Source organism: Acomys russatus, chromosome 17 (assembly GCF_903995435.1).
Source record: "Acomys russatus chromosome 17, mAcoRus1.1, whole genome shotgun sequence".
Classification (NCBI taxonomy): Eukaryota; Metazoa; Chordata; class Mammalia; order Rodentia; family Muridae; genus Acomys; species Acomys russatus.
Window position 1 is genome coordinate 38,137,157 of NC_067153.1, and position 19,656 is coordinate 38,156,812.

The 19,656-nt window shown below is 52.4% G+C and overlaps 1 protein-coding gene across 2 annotated transcripts; it reads right to left on the reverse strand.

Moving 5' to 3' along the window:
- Positions 1 to 15,851: 15,851 nt before the first annotated feature.
- On the reverse strand, positions 15,852 to 19,379 carry Arc (activity regulated cytoskeleton associated protein). 2 transcript variants are annotated; one of them, XM_051159727.1, is made up of 3 exons: positions 17,328 to 19,379; positions 16,946 to 17,082; positions 15,852 to 16,754 (listed from the first exon to the last, which is right to left on the reverse strand). In XM_051159727.1, the coding sequence occupies exon 1, from the start codon at positions 19,148 to 19,150 to the stop codon at positions 17,960 to 17,962; it is 1,191 nt and encodes a 396-aa protein (XP_051015684.1). In that variant the 5' UTR covers positions 19,151 to 19,379; the 3' UTR covers positions 15,852 to 16,754; positions 16,946 to 17,082; positions 17,328 to 17,959. The 2 variants fall into 2 exon arrangements, with proteins under 2 accessions (XP_051015684.1, XP_051015683.1); XM_051159726.1 differs by having other exon boundaries at positions 16,946 to 17,085.
- Between the last annotated feature and the right edge of the window lie 277 nt (positions 19,380 to 19,656).

Here is a 19,656-nt window from a genome sequence, read left to right on the forward strand (position 1 = left end):
TGCTTTTGACTTGGAAAATACACAACATCCTTAAAATGTATCGGGACTGGTGAAGCAGTTGTGGCCTAGCCTATAGTTTGCCAATCTATCCATTACTATTCTCTACCAGAAGGAAACATGAGTTTCCCTTTATGAGAAGAACCATGCATACTTGGCATCAAGAGAGGATATGCATGCCCAATAGAGAGAGCAGTCTCAGGCACTATGAAAAAAGAATATTGGAAAAGAAGGGCCCATTCCCATTATCAGGCAAGAGGTTGTGCAAAATAGCATTTTTGGAGTTGGTCAGATACTCCCCAGATGATTGGGATGAGGTTAGACCTTGATCTAGGAGATAAAATAATATGAAGAATCTGGCTCCCATATGTACAAAAAAGTTGACCATACACTGTCCTGCTTATAGGGTTGTGAGGGGCTAGTGTGATGGGAACTTAGAGAAGATGCCTTGGTCCCTTCCAGTGTTCAAATGATGCACGTGTTCTTGGACCTTTGGAGTTCTCGGGATCTTTCCAGCAATTGCCTCTGCAATTAAAACAGGTCTGGGCAAGGGTCGGAATATTTCCTTTATGCTCCTCTCCTTTTGGGGGGCATTCCTTCCATAAGTAGACCAGCTATCCACAGAGAAAACATCCCCAAGAACAGCCTTTGGGGATGCCCCTTCCTTGGGTGACTCTCATGATGACCAATAGGTCTGTTTTCCTTTTCCTTTGCTTCCAGGTCTAATTTGAAATGATATCTGTTTTCTGCAGATATCCGGGACCAATTGGGTTGGGAGTTTGTCTCTCAGAAGAACCTCCTCCTTTCAAGGCCCTGTGACCATGCTAGTGTTTTTCCTGATTATCTCCTTAAATCCCTGGGGGAAAGTAACAGGAGGTTCCTTCTCCCTGTAACAGACCACAGCCAGCATGGAGTAGCTGAAAGACTTTATCCTTCTTTCATCTTATCATTTCTATTGTGAAATAGATAATTGCTTCCTACACTGGGCTTTCACCTGATCTTTAGTATGCTAAGAGTACTACTTGTATACCTTGAGGCTTTAGTATACTATCATCAATGCCGTGGGATATGTGGAAGTCATCCCATGTGAATTAGCTTCCCTATTCCTTTCTTTCTCTACTGAGCTTAGTCTCCAGTCTAGAATTAGCATTACATCTCTCCAAGTTAAGTAATAGAGGTTGTTTCTTTGCTGGAAAGCCTGTAAATACTGGTCTGGATATTCAGAAAAGCACCTAGTATCTTTTTTGACATTTTCAGTTCTGAAAGAAAGCCCTAAGACAAAGTTGGGGCCTTACACTCCTGTTCTAAACTCCTATACAGAGAGTATCCTTGGTACCTCAAGATGGGGTCTAGGAGACTATGGATGAGCCCTAGAGGTCCCCTAAGACATGAAGGACACATCTATAAAGGAGGTGAGATGGGATATGAGGGTTCAGGAGCATTTAGAAAAAAGGAGGGGACTGAGGTAGGAACCAGGGATGATATAGAAAAGGACCCTTGACCTTTAAAGAAGAAAGGCTCATCCTGTGGACCACAGCCAGCATAGCATGTCTGATTGGAATTTCCCAACTAATTTAGGGTGCTTTGGGGTAAGAGGTCAATTGTGTATAAGGCACCTGCAACTGTTTTCTTTTTCTTTTGTAATTGGAGGGTGGTATTATAATTAGAGCTCTCCTGGAGTGATGTGCTGCATAGTTTTTAAGTCAACTTGACACCATCTAGAGTCATTTGGGAAGAGGGAATCTCAGTTGAAAATTCATCTACCAGATTGGTCTGAAGGCAGATCTGTAGTACTTTTTTATTTTTATTTTTTATTTTTATTATTTTTTGCTTGTTTATAGTTGATATGGGAGGACCTTATTCACTGTCTGCAGTGCCACCCCTGGGCTGTTGGTCCTGGGTGCTATTAGAATGGATGCTAAACAAGCCAAGAGGCACAAGCTAATAAGAAGCACTCCTCCATAGCCTCTACTTCAGATCCTGCTTTTGGGTTCCTGTTTGAGTTCCCGTCCTGACTTTCCTCAACAATGGAGTGTGACCTGGAAGTTGTAAACCGAAATAAATACTTTCCTCCTCGAGTTGTTTATAGTCATGAGGTTTAATCACAGCAATAGAAACCCCAATTAAAAAACACTGGCTATTTCTCATTGTCCCCCAGGGTGCCTTGATACCAGGCTCCTTGACAAAACAAGATGACAACAGCAACAAAGCCAGAAGACTCCTTTGCTTCAGGTTCAGGGGTATCTCATGCTTCTCACGGCTTGAGAAAGCAGCTCAGTGGAAATCTCTGAGGAATATTGGGATTAGTTCCTTCTCATCTGCAGTGATGGAGAAGTAAAGACAGAGAAGTCTATGATAGAGACTGCCCTGTCCCCACCCACATTCCTAGCCTATCTGGAATGGCAGCTCTAGCCTACAACAGGGAACAATTAGTGCAGTCTAGTCTGTCCAGAGAAAGGCCACGCCAAGTAATAGGGCTTCTACAGCTATCCGTGACTTCCATCTGATTTCCTCCTTTTTCTACCCATGAGACTCTTTCCTGCAGGGCTCAGGTCCCTACTTTCCTATAGTTCCTCAAATATCTCCAATAGTGCCATGCCTCAAAACAAAAGCTTTGCTTGGAGGAAGGGCTCCGAGAGGCAAGAGAATCTGATTACCCCTAAGTTTTCAAGAGCTTGACTGAAAAATATCAGTTTAGGAAAAGAAATGCTGCACTGGTTAGTTTCAATTGTCAAGCTAGAGTTGTATGGGGAAAAGGGAGCCTGGATTGAGGAAGTGCCTCCGTGACATTAGCCCATAGGGCAAATCTATGGGGCATGGCTGATGGCTGATGTGGGAGGGCCTGGCCTACTGTGGGCAGTGCCATCTCTGGGCAAGTGGTCCTGTGTTGTACGAAAAGTGAACTGAATAAGCCACCACAGGAACAAGCCTTAAGTAAGAAGCATTTCTCCATGGCCTCTGGGCTCCTATCTCCAAGTTCCTCTCCTTGGCTTTCCCCCAGTGATGAACTGTTAAGCTATAAAGGTAAAACAAACCCTCTCCTCCCTCCTAAGGTGTTTTTTGCCATGGTGTTTATCATAGCCATAGAAAACAAGCTAGACCAGGAGTGGTGGGGCACACTTTTTAATCCCAGCACTTGGGAGGCTGAGGCAGGAAGATTGCTAAGTTTGAGGCCACCCTGGTCTACAGAGTGGGTTCCAGGATAGTCAGGGCTACACAGAGAGACCCTGTCTCATAAAAACAAAAAAACAAAAAACAACAACAAAAAAACAAACAAGAAGAAAGAGAAGGGAGGTAGAGGAAGAGGAGGAGGAGAAAAAGAGGAAAAGCAAACTAGACAGATGCCCTTATTTCCAAAACCATCAGACATAATGGGGCCCTGGCAGATCTGACGAATAATCGCTAGAACACAATCAGCTACACTAAGGACAATATCCTCCCTAAGCCTTAATTCATTTGGCATTGAAAAGGAACAAGGCTGGTAAATCAGGTGATGGCTGAGTGAATATACCAAGAGAAAGGGGAACAACAGAGTGGAGTAGTCAAGGGGTCTAGACACGGTACTAGAAGATGTTCAACTAAGGGGTCTACATCTCTCATGGATCTTGTCCAGGATCTTGTCTCATGGACATTTGGGGATTAGGATAAAAGTTCTCCCCCTGGGGCATGGATGTGTGGCCTTTTTTTTTAATGACATCAAACAATGACTCGACTCTTAGGTGTGGTGGTACGACCTTGCCGGTGGTTTAAACGACTCAACTCTTGGGTTTAGTTGTATGAGGTCAGAGCCTTTATTCTCCAAAGAGTATTCCCTTACTCTTCCTAGTCCCCAAAGTAAACAAAGGGGAACAGACTGAAGGAGTCAGATGTACTAATTGTGAGGAGGGGGGGGGGTATCCTCTCATTTTGTGAGGTTGCCTGGGGCACCAGATCCGATCATGGTCATCCCTGAATCCTGTTGTAATTTTCAGTCAGGTATTACCAACCTTGAGAGCTTCAAATCCCAGGAGGAGAGAACACCTAACATTGTGATGGCAATAGCCTCCACTAAACTATCACCTGGCCATCGAGTATGTACCTCAAGAGATCAACAGATAGGAACTCTGGGCTAGTCCCAGGACCTTATCTCAGCTCACTGCTTGACAATACTCTCTCCGCTTGCTGTCTATCCACCCAGACCTGGTCCTGTGCCTCAAGTCCTCATTTCTACAGCCCTGAACTTTAACGCTCTGCTGCGACCTGGTCCTGCTACTTGGCTCTGAGTTCTCAGTAGCTCTCCAGCTGGGTTCCTAACATCTTTCCTAACTCACCAGAGAGACTTTGAAGAACCAGTCTACCTCCATCTTAGGCTTGAACGCCATCTTATAATAAAGACAAACTAGGTTCATTCCTGTTTGATTAAACCTCTGTTCCTCAAGGATTGGTCTATGCCCCACCTGCAGCCTTAACTACAATTGTTCTCTACTGCCCGTTCCAGGAATGCCAATCATGTCTTTGTCTCAAAAGTTAATAACCATCTTGTAACCATGTCTTTGTTTCAAAAGGGTTGTTGTGCTGCCTTGTTATGACTATCTATTGTCATAACAGCCTTGCAATCATGTCTCTGTTTCTGGAGGTCATGATGGCTAACTTGTTATGCTAAGGTTCTGCTCCTGTGATCTGGCCTGTTTTGCCCACAAAGTCCACCATTTGGAAACTGCCCTGCTCCTGAGCTATAAAACTTTGTCTTCCTCAAGTCCAAGATTGACCTCTTGAATCATGCTTTAGAGAGGTAGCCCATGTATGTAAATTAAAAGGCTTGCTTTAATTAATTGTTAGCTTTAATTAATTCGGCCACAATAATTTGGGCCAGTGGTCTTTCTCCTCCCGTCTTTGGGATTAACAACTGTACCTCCATCAGCTTTCTCCTGTCCGGCAGAGTATCCTTAAACTCCTTAAACCTTGCCACAGACTTTAAAAAAAAACTTTATTGTCGTTCTGTAGCATGTGTGCATGCATGTGTGTGTGCATGTATGTGTGTGTGTTTCACTCTGATGTGTGACCTGAGAGTTAATAATAATAGGAATAAAAGATCCTGTTTGCCTCCACCAGCCATCAAAGGAAATCAGGACTACTTGGCAAATTGCAGCTAGCAAAACAAACATAGCCTTCAAATTAAATGTTATTCAATAAATTCTACTTTGTCGACCAATATAAATGTGTCCATATATGTTTCTGGCAAAACAGGTTCATGATAAGAGGCACTCAGTCTGCCTGGGGCCACTCAGGAGACTCCCTGGAGACCCCCAGGGGGTCTAGAAGTGTAGCCTCAGCCTCAGCCTCAGCCTCACCCCTTGAGGTTTGCCTATGTTAGTTCCAACCCTTGTATTGGGCAAGAAAGCCAGCCTTTATGCCCACTGAGTCCCGACTCCCGCCCCAAGTTCAGTTTCCTGTTTGCTTTCTGGATGTGGGCACTGCCCTGGTCAGAACCATGGACAGAGCTGCACAGTGAGTTACCCACATGACATAGCATTTTCTGTTAGCTACGGGCAAAATGAGAATGGTGAAATTAATTGTACTTAGATATTTCATCCCACCCAGCAGATCCAAAATATCTCCCAATGCATGAAGTATTTGGGAGATTAACCAGATAAGTCCTGTGGCCAGTGAGAGAAGAGAGGGACGGTAAGGGATGTCTGTTGGCTCTCTCAGCTTACCTGGCCTGGGGCTCTGTCTGAGGTGGAAGTTGGGCTTGGCCCTGGGAGCCTGGTCTAGCCTGGCTCAGGACTCCCACGTAGAAGGGACCTTCCTCCACTCTGTTGTCACCTACAGCCTCTCACTGTCCAAGCTGGGGGAGGCAGAGGAAGGAAGATTGCAACCTTAAAGCCCAGCCCTGAGGCTCTCCTCCTGCCTACACAGCTCTGTGGGACTCCAGGCATGGAGCTCCCCAGCTCCCTGTGGGCGGAAGCAGTGACAGGCGTAGGCTGCTGTTAGTGGGAGAAGGGAGAATCGCTCCAGGCTGTACACAGAGTGCTGGCTGTCCAGGTCCCCTACACTCACCCGCAGGTGGCCACAGACTGGAGAGGGAGAGGGGAGGGGGCAAGAGCAAACATTGTGAGATGGGGAACACAAGGCAGGAAGAAGGGACCCCACATCAAGGATTCACAGGAGCCACCCTTGTGTCCCCGAGTCAGGTCATGTGCACTGCCTGCTGCTTTGCTGGTTTACTGCTGGATTCAAGGGCTATCAAAGAGCAGACAATGTAGAGGAAGGAAGCTGAGGGCTCTGTGACCAGGATTCATGATGGTGAGGAGGAGTGACTGAGAAGAAAGGGAGAGTGACGGTGAGGCGTTGTATCCTAGCTGGGGGTGATGCATGTATGACAAGAAGATGGTTTCTAAACCCTCTCTCTCTCTGATTCTAATCACAGATCTCCCAGGGACCTTTTTTCAACCCATACTCCCTTCCCCCATCTATGTACAAGTGCCCGCACATGTGTACACACACACACACACACACACACACACACACACACACACACACACACACCTGCTGGGGTCTGAGACCTATCCAACAGGGATGCTTGTGGTTACCCTAGCTTGGTTCCCATAGCAATGTCTAGAGGGAGGGGGAGGGGGCAGAGGTGGAAACACAGAGAAGGTAAATAAAGAACAACAGCTTCAAAACTGAACAGCTGGGAGCAGCCAAGAGATCAGCTCCCGCCACCCAGGCTGCAGTCTGATAAGCAGCTCCATTCTGTCTTCTTCTTATTAAAGGCTCACATGTTGCTCTTGCAGACCCAGGCCCCAGGTCTGGGGCATGTGAACAGTCTCTGACATCCTAGCTATGTCCTGGGGCTCACTGTAATTGGGACACAAGTGGTGGCCTTGCTGTCCAGTGTGTGAGGAGCAACCACAGCCATCACTCAATGACATCTCCCCATGGCAGTGCACAAAGCACTGTCCCCGTGTACGATGCCTCCTCTGACTTGTATACCAGCCCAGCAGGAGCTGACACCATCATGGCCTTATTGACAGGTAAGGATACTGAGGGGCACTGAGGTCTCAGAGAAGAGAGGGACAGGTGCTCTACTCTATTGAGGCTGAGGCAGAAAATAATACTTGTCTCACAGTTCTATGGGCCAGAGCTCACCCCTGGGGCGTCACAGCCGTTCTTTAGAGTGTGCTGGGGCGGGGGGAGCCTTGGGCAGGCTCTGGGAATACCACAGCTCAGGGCTCTTGACATATTTCTGGCCTCTGAAGCAGTGAGTCCTTGCTTGAATCATTCTGGTATGGCCCTAGCATCTTCTCGGCATTTCCTCTGCCTTCCTTGGCACGTTGGCACCTTGTGATAACACTAGACCCACCTTCACCTCAAGATTAACAGCAGGGCTTCTGTTTCTTGGCCTATGCTGAGTGATCTAACATAAAGGTTTCTGTGCCCACCACGGGGGTGATTGGTGGACCAGGAGCCTCACCACGTGTAGGAAAGGCAAAGGTCTCAGGGGCAAGGTCGTGTAGGTAGGTACCTGTGGCCACAGGTTTGGTTGATTGATCTGGCCCTCAATGGGAAAGTAGGCTGGGGTCAGAGCCCTGCTGTGGCCTGTGACAATGAAGGCTTGCCTGGGCCGTGGAAAGGCCTTCTGGAGACAGGAGCCTGCACCAAATCTGTAGAGGACAGGATTGGACAGAGGCCGGGGCGGGGGGGGGGGGAGATTGGTAAAGCAAGGCATGACTGAGCATGGCTGCTGAGGTCCCAGCCCAAGGTGTCAGGTACCAAAGGAAGAATCACACCAGCTGCCTCCCAGAGGGGCCAATCAGTGATAGGCTCTAGAGCAGGGGAGTCTGAGGCCCACCAACCTCACGAGACAGACAAGGCAGACGTGAGGGGTGGTCTCATGGCCCAGAGCCACAGGTGGCAGCTGGCCTCGGGCAAATCACTTCCCTTCTCTGGCTGAGAAAGTTGGTCATCCCAAGTCCTCTTCCTACAAATGCCTACTAGCAGCTCTAGGAAGGCACACAGACTCCCCAGCCGACACCCCATCCATTCTTACAGGGAAGCCCCATGCAGCAAGGGGCTCACCCAAGGCGGCTGGAGCCTGTAAATCCCAATGAGGCAGCCTCACAGGTGCTGGGTATAGTGAGAGCCACGAAGCTTCTTACCATGGTATGCAACTACTCCATGACAAGCAAAGATCTGGGTGAGCCACCAGCCTCTTGTCTCATTCCAGAATCAGTGTTTGGCTTCCAGAGGCCAATTTTATTGCCATGGCTATGACTAAGGAAAAGGGGACCAACTACCTTCCAAAGCCTCCAAATTCCCTTGCCAGACGGTGTCAGAGGGAGGATCTGCTGGCCTATGTCAAGTGATGGCAATGTGGAGTGGATAGAACAGAGCCTCTGGGAGGAGGGAAAAGATAAAAATGGAAGATGCCCTTGACCACTGTCACTGTCCCCGACTCTGCCTCACAAGGGCACCATCCCCTCGTCCCCAGTTGGCCTGAGTGTTAAGAGACAACTGGCATTTTCCAGAGGGACTGGACTAGGTGCCAGGGCCAAGCAGACAAGATAATTACAGGGCCTAACAGAAACTAAAAATAGCATCCTTTACAGGCGTGCTCCTGGCAGGGAAGACGCCAGACTGCCGTGAGCCTGAGCCTGGGCTTAGAGTTCTGAAGGAAGGTTCACCTGTGGCCCAATCCACTTTTGAGGGCTGTTGGCCAGGGAGGGGGTGGTCTTGGGCCTGATGTACAGGGGATTCTGTCCTCGGGGAACAGCAGACAAGTACCAAGACAGAAGGGATGCCTATGTCACAGCTCAGAGAGACCTTGTGATGTAGTGGGTGCCCATGGAGAGATGTAGGGGGCAGGGCTCAAGGAGGGTGTGCAGGAGTTTACATACAGAGATCTCACAGGGTCCCTGCTGGGCCCTACCTACACGCTGAAGAATTCTCTGAGCCATCCTAGCAGAAGCACACACCTTTGAGGAAGCGAGGTCATCTCCTCCTCCAGTGGCTGCTGTCCTTGGTGGCTGGTTGCCAGGCAAGACTTGCCTCTCTTGGTACTTACCCAACCCACTACTGTCCTAAGGCATTTTTTGCACAAGGCTAGGGCTTGGAGAAGGATACAGAAGCAGCTTCTGGAGGGCATAGTCACCTACCACCTGGCCCACACTTCTCAGGCCTGTGCCTCCAGTTAGAGGGCCGGTCAAGGAAAAGGCGCACTGATGGTGAGTCACTGGGCAGAGATGACCATCATAAAGCAACTGGTGAGAGCCAAGCAGCATTGGGGAGTAGGATGGCTCCCTTGTGGAATGAGGGTGACATTTACCCAACCTTTGTGAGGGCAGAGGACCTAGGAGTCTGGGGGAGAAGTTGGGGGGGGGGGGAAGGGGAAGAAATGGAGATCAAGTTGAGAGAGATGGAGCCAGGAGAAGAAGCACAAAGAGAAGAAAGAGGCGGGAACATAGAGACAGAGGCAGAGACAAGGAGTGACAAGGGAGACGGTGAGAGAAGGAGAGGGGAAGAGGGAGACAGAGACAAAGAAATGGGGAGACAGACAAGAAATCAGAAATGGAGACAGACATAGGCAGAGAGAGAGATGGAGAGATGAGAGGTGGGGATACCCAGGGAGACGGACACAGGGACAGGAGACAGAGGAGGAAGGAGGGAGGAGTAGAAAGGACACTGTACACGTGTGACAGTGGGGACCAGACCGGTCCCCAGTTCTTTATCCAGGTCTCCCTGCTGTCTGGATCCTGGAGAAAAGGAGGCCACCTAGAGGCATGGTGGACAGGTTGAGGAAAGAGTCATGAGAAGGCTGTGTGGTTTACCTGATGTGAGTCCTTGTTTCTCTTGAGCCTCAGAGGTGGATTAACTGACATTTACGTTGAGTCATCTTGTCTTGCCTAGAGGACAATGCTGTGTCTGAGTGGTCCCATAGAGCCCTGCATCTGACACAATCCAGTGCACACGGGAGTGTGGGCGTGGAAGGGCCCGGGGGAGGGGGCAGAAGGAAATTTCAAATTCAGAGCAAAAGTTCTAATCTGTGGTAGAATGGGATGGAGCCACAGTCCTCTGCTGTGTGCAGTCAGGATAATTAGACACCACCAGGTCCTGGGGGAAGTTGTCATTCCTGGACTGTAAGAACAGCTGTCACAGAGGTCGGTAGAGGCAGTAGCCAAGGTCACACAGGTGATAAACTGTTACCCATGCTCGGAGGGACTCCTGAGAAGTGCCTGGTGAGAGGCCAGGTGCCCACCATGTCTTAGTCTTGGGATCCTTTATAGCGCAGGGAGAGAAGGTTTCCTCTTCTGTGGTTGCCAACCTCGTGTTTCAGATAAAATCCTGTACCACCTGCACAGGTGCAATTCTTTGGGGGCATAAATAGTTGATCGGTTTGTGTTTCCTAACACGCTGGCAGATGGAGGCTGTTTACTGTTGTCAGCAAGATGTGGTCCCAGCCCTTAAAGTGGAGAGACTCAAGTCTGAGCCTTGCTTCATGGACAAGTACCCCGAGGAAGGTACAGTCTGAGGCCACTGTTCTCACCCCAACGAGCAGATGACGGAGACAGAAGTACCCGGGCGTTTATGACTGCAGAGCATCAGGGAGAGTGAGGAGGCTTTGGAAGCAGACTATGGAGCTCTTAAGAGCTGGTGTGTGGTGAAAGCAAGCCCAACTATGCAGACTGGGTGCCCATGATGGTGTAGGCCAGCCAGCTTGTAGGATGGCCATAATGAGTCTGCCAACATTCAGCAAAGGCCAGGCTCTTCCTATTAAGGTCCTGGAGTCGGGAGTGGCTTGGCACTAGGGTTTCCTGTGGTGGTCTGGATGGGGGTCATTCTGAAGTAGGTCCAGAAGGGCTGTTGGTTTGGACTGTATGGGCCCAGGAGGTAGGGCCCAAGGAAGGACAGACAGGAGGATGCCCTGTGGTTCACCTGTCAACTCCTCATCTCTCTTTGGCCTCAGTTTCCCCATCCACAGAAGGCGTGGACATTTCAGCTCTGGGAGTCACTCCAGACAGATGCGGGGGACTTCTGGCCAGAGGATGCCTGCTTCCCCCACATAGGGGCCCTCAATACCCAAGTGTATGCCTGGCCTTCTTCCCAAAGGAAGCAGGCTAATGTATGCCACCCAGTGCCTTTGAAACTAGGGCACAAGTGGGGAGCTCTGGCAGGCGTGGGAGAGCCCCTGAAGAGGAGATAGAGACAAACCGGAAGAGAAGAGGCAGCTGAGAGTCCTCATCTCTTCCTGTCAGAGGTAGAAAATAGCCAGGTAGAAGTGGGAGTCATGAGCAGGTAGCCCATGGATGGGCTCCGTAGGTGGCTGGAGGCCAAGGGTCAGTGGGAGTGGGCAGGTTACCTCAGGGACAGCCCTGTCTTTGGCCTATCTGAACAGTTCTGACTCGGCGGAACCACTGCAAGCTCAGCCCCTGACTTTTGCCGTGTCCCACACATGAAGTCAAGTTTATAAGGGTACACACAGGGAAGCTTGGGAGGTATGGCCAGACAACAAGACTTCAGTAGCAGGGACCCAACAAGCTTGGCATTCTGAATGTGTCTTGGACATGACATCAGAAGTAGGACAGCAACTGACCACACTGCAGTTGGGGTGAGACCTGTCGCCAGCTTCGTGTGGACATGTGGAGCAGTGGGAGGAGCCCCTGGTGGGGTAGCCGCAGCAAGCTCGCACACATGTCCTCGCTGAAGGGGCCAGTGGGTACCAAATCGCCATGTGTGCAATGACAAGAAGTGTCTTGCCCTTGAGGAAGGTAGGTCTCCATGGTGGAAGGACAGGAGACTGTCTGTGTGGGAAGATGCTGGCCTGGGAGAGAGATGGTGCCAGTCTAGATTCACTGCTTCCTGCCTTGGGCTCTCTGAGATTTTTGGAAAGCAGAGCCCAGGCCAGGGCCACCTGAGAGAGAGAGGAATCGATGCAGCAAGAAGGCAAGGCCGTGGCTCCTCCGAGACAGGTTCCTGGCACAGAGGGTACCTTGGAGTTAACTTCTTGAGGCAAGAGGAAACCTTTAGCTGCTGGCTGTGATGCCTCCCATGACACTGAGTGTCTGCCACACCCCTGCTGGAGACAAGGTGGGTTTTTAACAGGTCCCTCTAGGCTGGCTGTAAAAGCCTGGAGCCTGTGGTCCAGATCTGGGTCCCAGTCACAGGCCAGGGCAGTGTAACTGGGGTTCTTCTGATACATCTTCCTGTTTTGGGGGCTCTGCTGATCTCATCCTGTGTCAGGGAATCCAGCCTTAGTTCCCCAGGGAAGAAGGAAGTGAGAAGAGGAAGTGGGAAAGTCATATGACAGTGTACAAGCCCAGGTTTGGCTAGTACTGGTCACTCATTTTCTCAGAAAATGTTTTCCATTCACTTTCCAAGCACAGGGCAAATGGAACTTGCCTAACCCTGAAAATAATCATGGCTGTTGAAACTCAGAAGAAGAAATAGGTGTCGCTTTGTGTGCACAGGGGGGGTGAGGGAGGTGGGGGTGCTATAGGAACTCACTGACTACTGACTATGGAAACAGGTGTGGGAGTCATCCTGGGCACCTGGAGGTGACTGGTGATGGAGCCTCCTCCTCCACAGTGACTAGTGGGTTTCCTGAGGCCTGGGGGGGGGGGGAACGAGAGGGAGGGCTGGTCACAGTGGCACAGCTGCTAATTCTCCTCCACTGGCTTGTGGTGTCCATTATGACCAGCCCCGAGGTTGGTCTCTGAGTGTCCCTTGGCTCTGCTTGAAAGGCACGTAGACAGTCTTAAGTGGGGTTGTCCTGGGCTCATTCTGAGGATAGGAACACCTGGCAGGGTATCCTGAGAGGCTCCAGCAGAGTGGGGACAAAAGGAAAGCATGCCTGCTGTTGGCCCCAGACAAATCCCTCAGCCTGGAGCCTAGACCTCCCCGCTTTCCCCCTCCTCTCCCATTCTCAGGCTGCTTGGCCCTCCCTTCTTTCCTATCTTTCTCACCTTAAGCCCTATGTGGCCATCTACCTTGTGCTAATACCAAAAAAAAAAAAAAAAAAAAAAAAGCCACTATAACTACTGAGAAAGAAGCACTCCAAGACTCTGTGGCTTGGAAAGGGGAATGGGGACTGGGCCAGGCCACTGAAACTTAGCCTCAAATGCAGTCTATACCTCGAGGGCAGGATGTAGGTCATCTGCAGTCAGGCTCCTTGCTCCATGGAGAGAGAGAGTAAGACGAGGGGGGGAGGGGCTAGGTTGGACAGGGTCAGGGGTGCTGTAGGAGAGATTAACATGTTTCTGTGTTGATCACAAGTGTGGGATGGAGAACAGACTAGTGAGAGCAGGATTCTTGTCCCCTTAGACGTTGAACCACTTCGTGGGGGAGCTTGGAGGCTGCCAGCTGAAAATATCCTAGTAGAGACTCTGAGAGGAGATATATATAGCACTCGGGAGGCAGAGGCAGGCGGATTGCTGTGAGTTCGAGGCCAGCCTGGTCTACAAAGCGAGTCCAGAATAGTCAAGGCTACACAGAGAAACCCTGTCTCAAAAAACAAAAAACAAAACAAGAAAGATATATATATATACCCAAAATAAGAGGCTTGAGAGAGAGGACTTGGGGTTGTTTTGGCTGTTCATCCCTGCACTTCGAGAGATGCTCCTAGAGAGAACTGCTCCAGGGAAAGCTTCAAGGCTTTGGGCTCCGGCTGAGGCTCTGGACCTCAGCTGCTGTTCCAGGTTCCAGCAGCAACCTTGGTTGAACTGCGGGTTTGCTGAGGGCCTGCTGACTACACCAGGAGAATCGTTCCTTGGAACTGATATCCTTAAGGTTTCATCATTGTGTTCTTTAATCTCCTTTTCCTATTGTTTGGGTTAGTCGGGTTGTAAGTGAGGTATGCTCTGTTCATAAATTTATAATAAAATATATTTGTTAAGAAAGTTGAGCCTACAGTGTGTACCTTGCCTCTTGGGATGGCTTCCTGTCTCCTTCCTAGCTGGGACTAAGCCCTGACTCCAAGGAGGCTGGGCTCACTCTCTCCATGCCCAAAGCTGGCCTCTTTTTGCCTTCCTTGTCCATTTGAAACGGTGTCCTTCATCTCTTCCACATTCTTCAGCATCTACAGGAGGCAGAGGCCTCATACCTGCTCCTGTCACAGGCCTTACTCACTAAAGCCATCTTCTGTTCCAGCATGGGGTGAGCCAGACTTGATACCAGAGAAAGGCCCTGACCTTGGGATATGACCAAGAGTCCTGTTGAACTGGATGTACAGGATAAGGCCAAGGAGCATCCTGGAGCCCCTGTGACTGGTCTAGCTCAGTTCCAAAGCCGAGGCACGCACAGCCCTCTCTGCCTCAGTTTCCCTGCCCTACTGTTAGAGGACTAAGTGACCCATGATCCCCAGTGGGTTAGTACAGCCAGGGCTGGTGAAGTACACAGTGCGGGGGAGATGAGAAAGAGAGAATGGGCTGGGACCTTCCACCCCCTTGCCACACCCTATGTGGGGCCTTTTGCCTGTTTCCTTGGGTACAGAAACACAGAACTGTGTCTCAAATTGCTTGTGTTTAGAGAACCTGTCAATCACAGTGGCAACTTATTAAAAGGAAAGCCATGTCTGGTCCCAGGTTCCTGGGAGCAATAGTGTGGGAGCAAGAGAAAGCGACCTTTCTCTGTGGTGGCACCCGCCTCTGCCTCTGCCAAGGTCCCTCCCTCTTGTCAGCAGTTTCAGTATTTAAAAGAAACAGAGGAGAGAAAGGGCAGAGGCAGTCTTTCATTTTCCCTGGCACTGGCGGCTCCTGCTGGCCCCGCAGAGGGTGACGACACTTCCTGGCAGCAGGTGGCTCCCTCCTTTCCATCTGTAACCTGCCTCCCAGGCCTCTGCTCTGAGTCTGGCAGGCTTTATCCTTCCCCTGGGCAGGTGCTGTGCTGCTTCCAGGCACCAGCAGGTGCAGCTTTTCCCAGGCTGGGCCGGGCTGGGCTGGGCCGGGCTGGGCTAGGCTGATGCCATTCCTGCCTAGCCCGGCTACCCTGCCCAGGGCTCCAGGAAGCAGAACCCCAGCAGATGGGGCAGTGGGCATCTGCAGATGACCATGACACTTGTGACAACCTATTGGCCCACTGATCATTCAAATTCTAATTCTGGGGTGTTCCAAAGGTGTCCCACAGGCATATTGAAAGCTAGGGATTGTGTGTACGTGTGCGTGTGTGCGTGTGTGTGTGATCTGAAAAGCCAATGGCAAAGCTAAGGCCTCCAGTCTAGTAAGAAGTGCTCTCCCATGGACACTAGAGTTCCAGCTGTCTATGGACTTAATTAGACTAGGATAGTATGGCCTGTCAATCAGATAGTTCCTATCCACCATTTTCTCCCTGTCTCCTGCTGACCCTACTCACTGTGGTCTGCCTGGTACGGGGTTTGAACCCCTTGAAGTCCACCTCCTCCCCCTCTCAGTAACCTGGCACTGTCCACAGACAGTGACCTTGAACAAGTTATTTCCAAGGTCTTGAGCCCAGGTCTGGATACAGTTAAGAGATAGGTTTATCACTCTGCAGATAAAATGGAAGGCCAGAGAGATGGCACGTGCTACCCTTTAGACAGGGCAGTGACCCTGTCCCCAGCCCCCAGGCTGAGCAGGCTGGGTGAGCCCAACTCTGCAGGAGAGATCCCTTACAGCAGGGGGGATTCAAGGGCCTGTCTCTTGTTCAGGGTTAACAAACCCTCCTGGTCAGGAGCCAGGGCTGACCCAGGCTTCAAGGCCATGGAGTAAGCCTCTGGGGACCCTGAGAGCCTCTTGGGCCAAGGACTGCAGACTTAAGAAGTTTCTCTTGGGTCCATAGGCAGTGTTCCTCCACCTCCTTGAGCAGTCACCTCCAGGTGAACTGCCTCTGAGGTCCTTCTTCAGCCCAGCCCACACCCTAGAGAAATGGCACATACTCCAAGAAGTTTCATAGTTTTATTAACAAAATCTTATATATCTGTCTTCGAGGTAAGATGGCATGGGCAAATGGTCTGGCTGGATAGTCAAGGCTTGGTGGGAATAGGCCACACTCTCTTGAGATCTCCAGGGTTGCCCTAGTCCCCAGGACCTCCCTGCACCTGGTGCCAGTCAAATGAATATGGGCCATGGCTTATGTGCAAAAATAAACCTGTGGGGGAATGGCAGGGGCACAGGGCAGAGGATCTGTCGGAACATCAGTGGAAGTTGTCTCAGAACACACCAGTGTAGCAGGCAGACGGAGGAACTCCAACAAGGCCTACTCGGACTGCAGACACAAGCATCTACCAGCACAAGGCAGTTGGTGCTGGAGCATGGATGGGGTTTGGCCTGGCAATAGCAGAGCAGGATAGGGAAGTGCCTGGAACAGCCCAGGAGCGAAGGCCTGGGATCTCCTGGGACTGGGCTTGGACCAACCGGCAGGGCACAGCAGGGAAGGGCAGGCTGGGCTGGGGGCCCAAGCCTTAAGGCTCCTGCAAGGTTCTGGCAGGGGGCCAATGGCCACGCAGCGAGCTGGGCTCTGGCCTAAAAGGGCCAGGGGTACAGACCCTGCTCAAGCTGCAGTGGCTCCCGGCGGGCAGCTAGTAGCCAGCGGCATGGGTATCATGGCAGACCCTGGTTCCACGCTGGACGACTTCATCTCCTGCTCTCAGGCTGAGCTGGGGTGCTGCCCTCTGCCAGGGGCCTCCTCTCTGTAATCATGTTTTCTCTGCCTTGAGAGCATCTTGGAGCTTCTGTGTAGGCAGCTTCGAGGGAGGAGGGGATGGTGCTGGTGCCGTGGTGGTACCCATTGCAGACATGGCAGCAAAGACTTCGCCGCAGCCTTGAGACCTGGAGGAGACAGGAAGCAGCAAGATGGATTAGAGAACTGCTCATCCCTAGATCTGGGAGGGACAGTAGGTTACCCTGCTCCCAGCTGGTACCCCCCTGGGACCTGACAGGACTTCTCAGATAAAACCCAGAGATCTGGAGAGTGGCTGGGATCTGGGGCTTGGTCAGGACAGGAGGCAGGACTGCCTTACCTGGTGTCATTCTCCTGGCTCTGCCGGTTCCAGCTGCTGCCTCAGCTGGGTGTGAGGACTTGGCCCCTCTGGGACCCTCTGCCTGTCATGGCTGAGTCATGGAACTGAGCTCTGCTTCTCTTCGCTGGTATGAATCACTGCTGGGGTGAGAAATGACAGGGTCCCTGTGAGCTGGCTTTGCAAATTCCCCCAGTACTGCCCCCACCTCAGCCCTCTCGTTAGTCCGTGGAGTACCAGTGCCTACCTCCAACAGCGCCCACCCACCCCGATGCCACTGCACTCCATCCCTGCAGCTAATCTGCTAAGGAAGCCTTGCAAGGCTTCTTGGAAAGTGGGTCTGGTTCTGTCCCCAAACTCTTAAGACACATGGGGCAGGACTCACCTGGAGGCCAGGAGGTGCTGGGATGTCAGGTCTGCTACTTCAGCTGCATCTGCGGCTTCAGCTCACCCACGGGAGGGGAGCTATGCTGCCCAAGTCTGGCCAGTTGCTCTGGGAGGTAGCTAGCGTACCAGCTGGATCTGCTGCTGTGTCTGTAGGAGTGGGCTGCACCCCCGGGGAAGTTAAGGTTCCTTCAGCACCGTGGATTCTGCTTTAGCGTCTGCCCTGGGATGTTCCTGGGTGTGGTGCCTACTGTTCTTTGCGCCCAGACACTTGGGTTTCCTGATTAGATTACCGAAAGGGGCCCCTGGGCACTGGAGCAGAATGAGGAAGCCCAAGGTGTTCTGGGATGGTTCTGAGAGTGTAGAGGGTGAGTGAGACCAGTGGGGCTGGGGCCAGGGCCATTGCAGACAGGTGAGGGGTAGGTGGCAGGTGAGAACCCTATGGGAGAGGGGTTTCTTGATGTTCGGTCCAAGTAGCATGGCTGTGTAGCAGTTGTCTTGTGAGTCAGGCCAGTGGGAGGGTAGATGTCTGGCTGGACGTCCCTTTGGGAGTCAGCCCCAGCTCAAGTCCTAGTTGGCAAAAGCCACAAGCTGGGTGTGGCAGGCAGGCTGGGGACCCTGGGCTGGCCCCCTCTATTCAGGCTGGGTCCTGTCACTGGCTACTGACTCGTTGGTAAGAGCAGGTGTGAGGGCTTCGGTCTCATCCTCTGTGGGCAGCGGGGTGCCCGAAGGCTCAGCTGCCTGCTCCAGGCCGTCCTGCACTTCCATGCCCCTCTGGATGAGCTGCTCCAGTGTCTTGGGGAGTGGGTGGCGCAGAAAGCGCTTGAGCTTGGGCTGCAGGGTGCCCACCACATACTGGATGATCTCCTCCTCCTCAGCGTCCACATACAGTGTCTGGTACAGGTCCCGCTTGCGCCACAGGAACTGGTCAAGTGGCTCACCCTGCTTCTGTGGCAGGTCCAGCTCCCTCTGGATGGCTTCACGGGAGAGCGTGCCCTCGCTGTACTGCAGAAACTCCTTCTTGAACTCCACCCAGTTCTTCACCGAGCCCTGCTTGAACTCCCACCACTTCTTGGCTGGCCCATTCATGTGGTTCTGGATCTGGGACAGCCAGTATTCTTCGGAGCCACCCACCTGCCGCAGGTACTCTTCTAGGTGGCTCAGGAACTCCCGTGGGTCCTCGAAGATCTGTGTATCCACGCCAGGGCTTGGTTGCCCATCCTCACCTGGCCCCCAAGACTGGTACTGCTGGGCCTCCACTGACTCCTGTTCAGGCAGCTCTCCCGCGGCAGGTGGCGGGGTGATGGCATAGGGGCTGACAGTGTAGTCATAGCCATCAGCTTCCTGGCAGTAGGGCTCTGGACCCCCCACACCAACAGAGACAGTGTGGCGGGCCGGCTCGCTGCCCACAGGGTACTTGCCGCCCATGGACTCCAGGCGGTCGGCCCACCTCTCCAGACGGTAGAAGACCTCCCTCCACACGTGCATCTCACGCTTGACCCAGCGCTCCAGGTTGGCGATGGTCTCCTGGCAGCGGCACAGACAGGCCTTGATGGACTTTTTCCAGCGCTGGGAGTCTCCAGTGGGCACGTAGCCGTCCAAGTTGGTCTCCAGCTTGCCCACCGACCTGTGCAACCCTTTCAGCTCTCGCTCCACCTGCTTGGACACTTCGGTCAGCAGGTGCCGGTGGGTCCTCCGCACGTGCTCCAGCATCTCAGCTCTGCACTTACCAATCTGCAGAATCACATTGGGCTTGGCGGCCGGCCCACCCCTCTGGGCAGGGTAGGCGTGGAGGCCGCCGGTCGTCATATGGTCCAGCTCCATCTCCTCGCCTGTGCTGCGGCTCCGGACCGGTTAAGAACTCCTCCGAGGCAGAAGCGGGAAGGGAGCAGAGCCGGCGGCCGCAGCGGGCGCAAAGCGGCAGTAGCAGGTGCGCGGTGGGGTGGTCCGCGGAGCTTAGCGAGTGTGGCAGGCGCTCCGCCGCTGAGGCTCGTGAGGCCCTGAGACTGTGATCGCCTGAGGACTACTCACCGGAGCACTGCGCTGGAGCCGGCGGCTGCGGCTCTTTATGCAGCGCGGGGGTCCCGTGGGCGGCAGCTCGCCGAGCCCTGGCTCTCATTGGCCGCGCCGAGGCTCCGCGCCAGCGCCCGCCCGCGCTTTCTCCTGCCGCAGGCCCCGCCTCCCTCGCGCCTACTCGCTTCTCTCCCGCGGATGCCCGCAAGGACCCGCCCCTTCATAGCCCCGAGTGACTAATGTGCTCTGCTGCGCGCCTCCCACCGGGAGCTGGGGGACTAGAGGGATCATGGGGACCAGAGACACCCTCCTCTACC

Excerpts from the sequence above, each read along its gene's own strand:
- Arc (XM_051159727.1), bottom strand. The coding sequence starts at position 19,150 with ATGGAGCTGGACCATATGACGACCGGCGGCCTCCACGCCTACCCTGCC.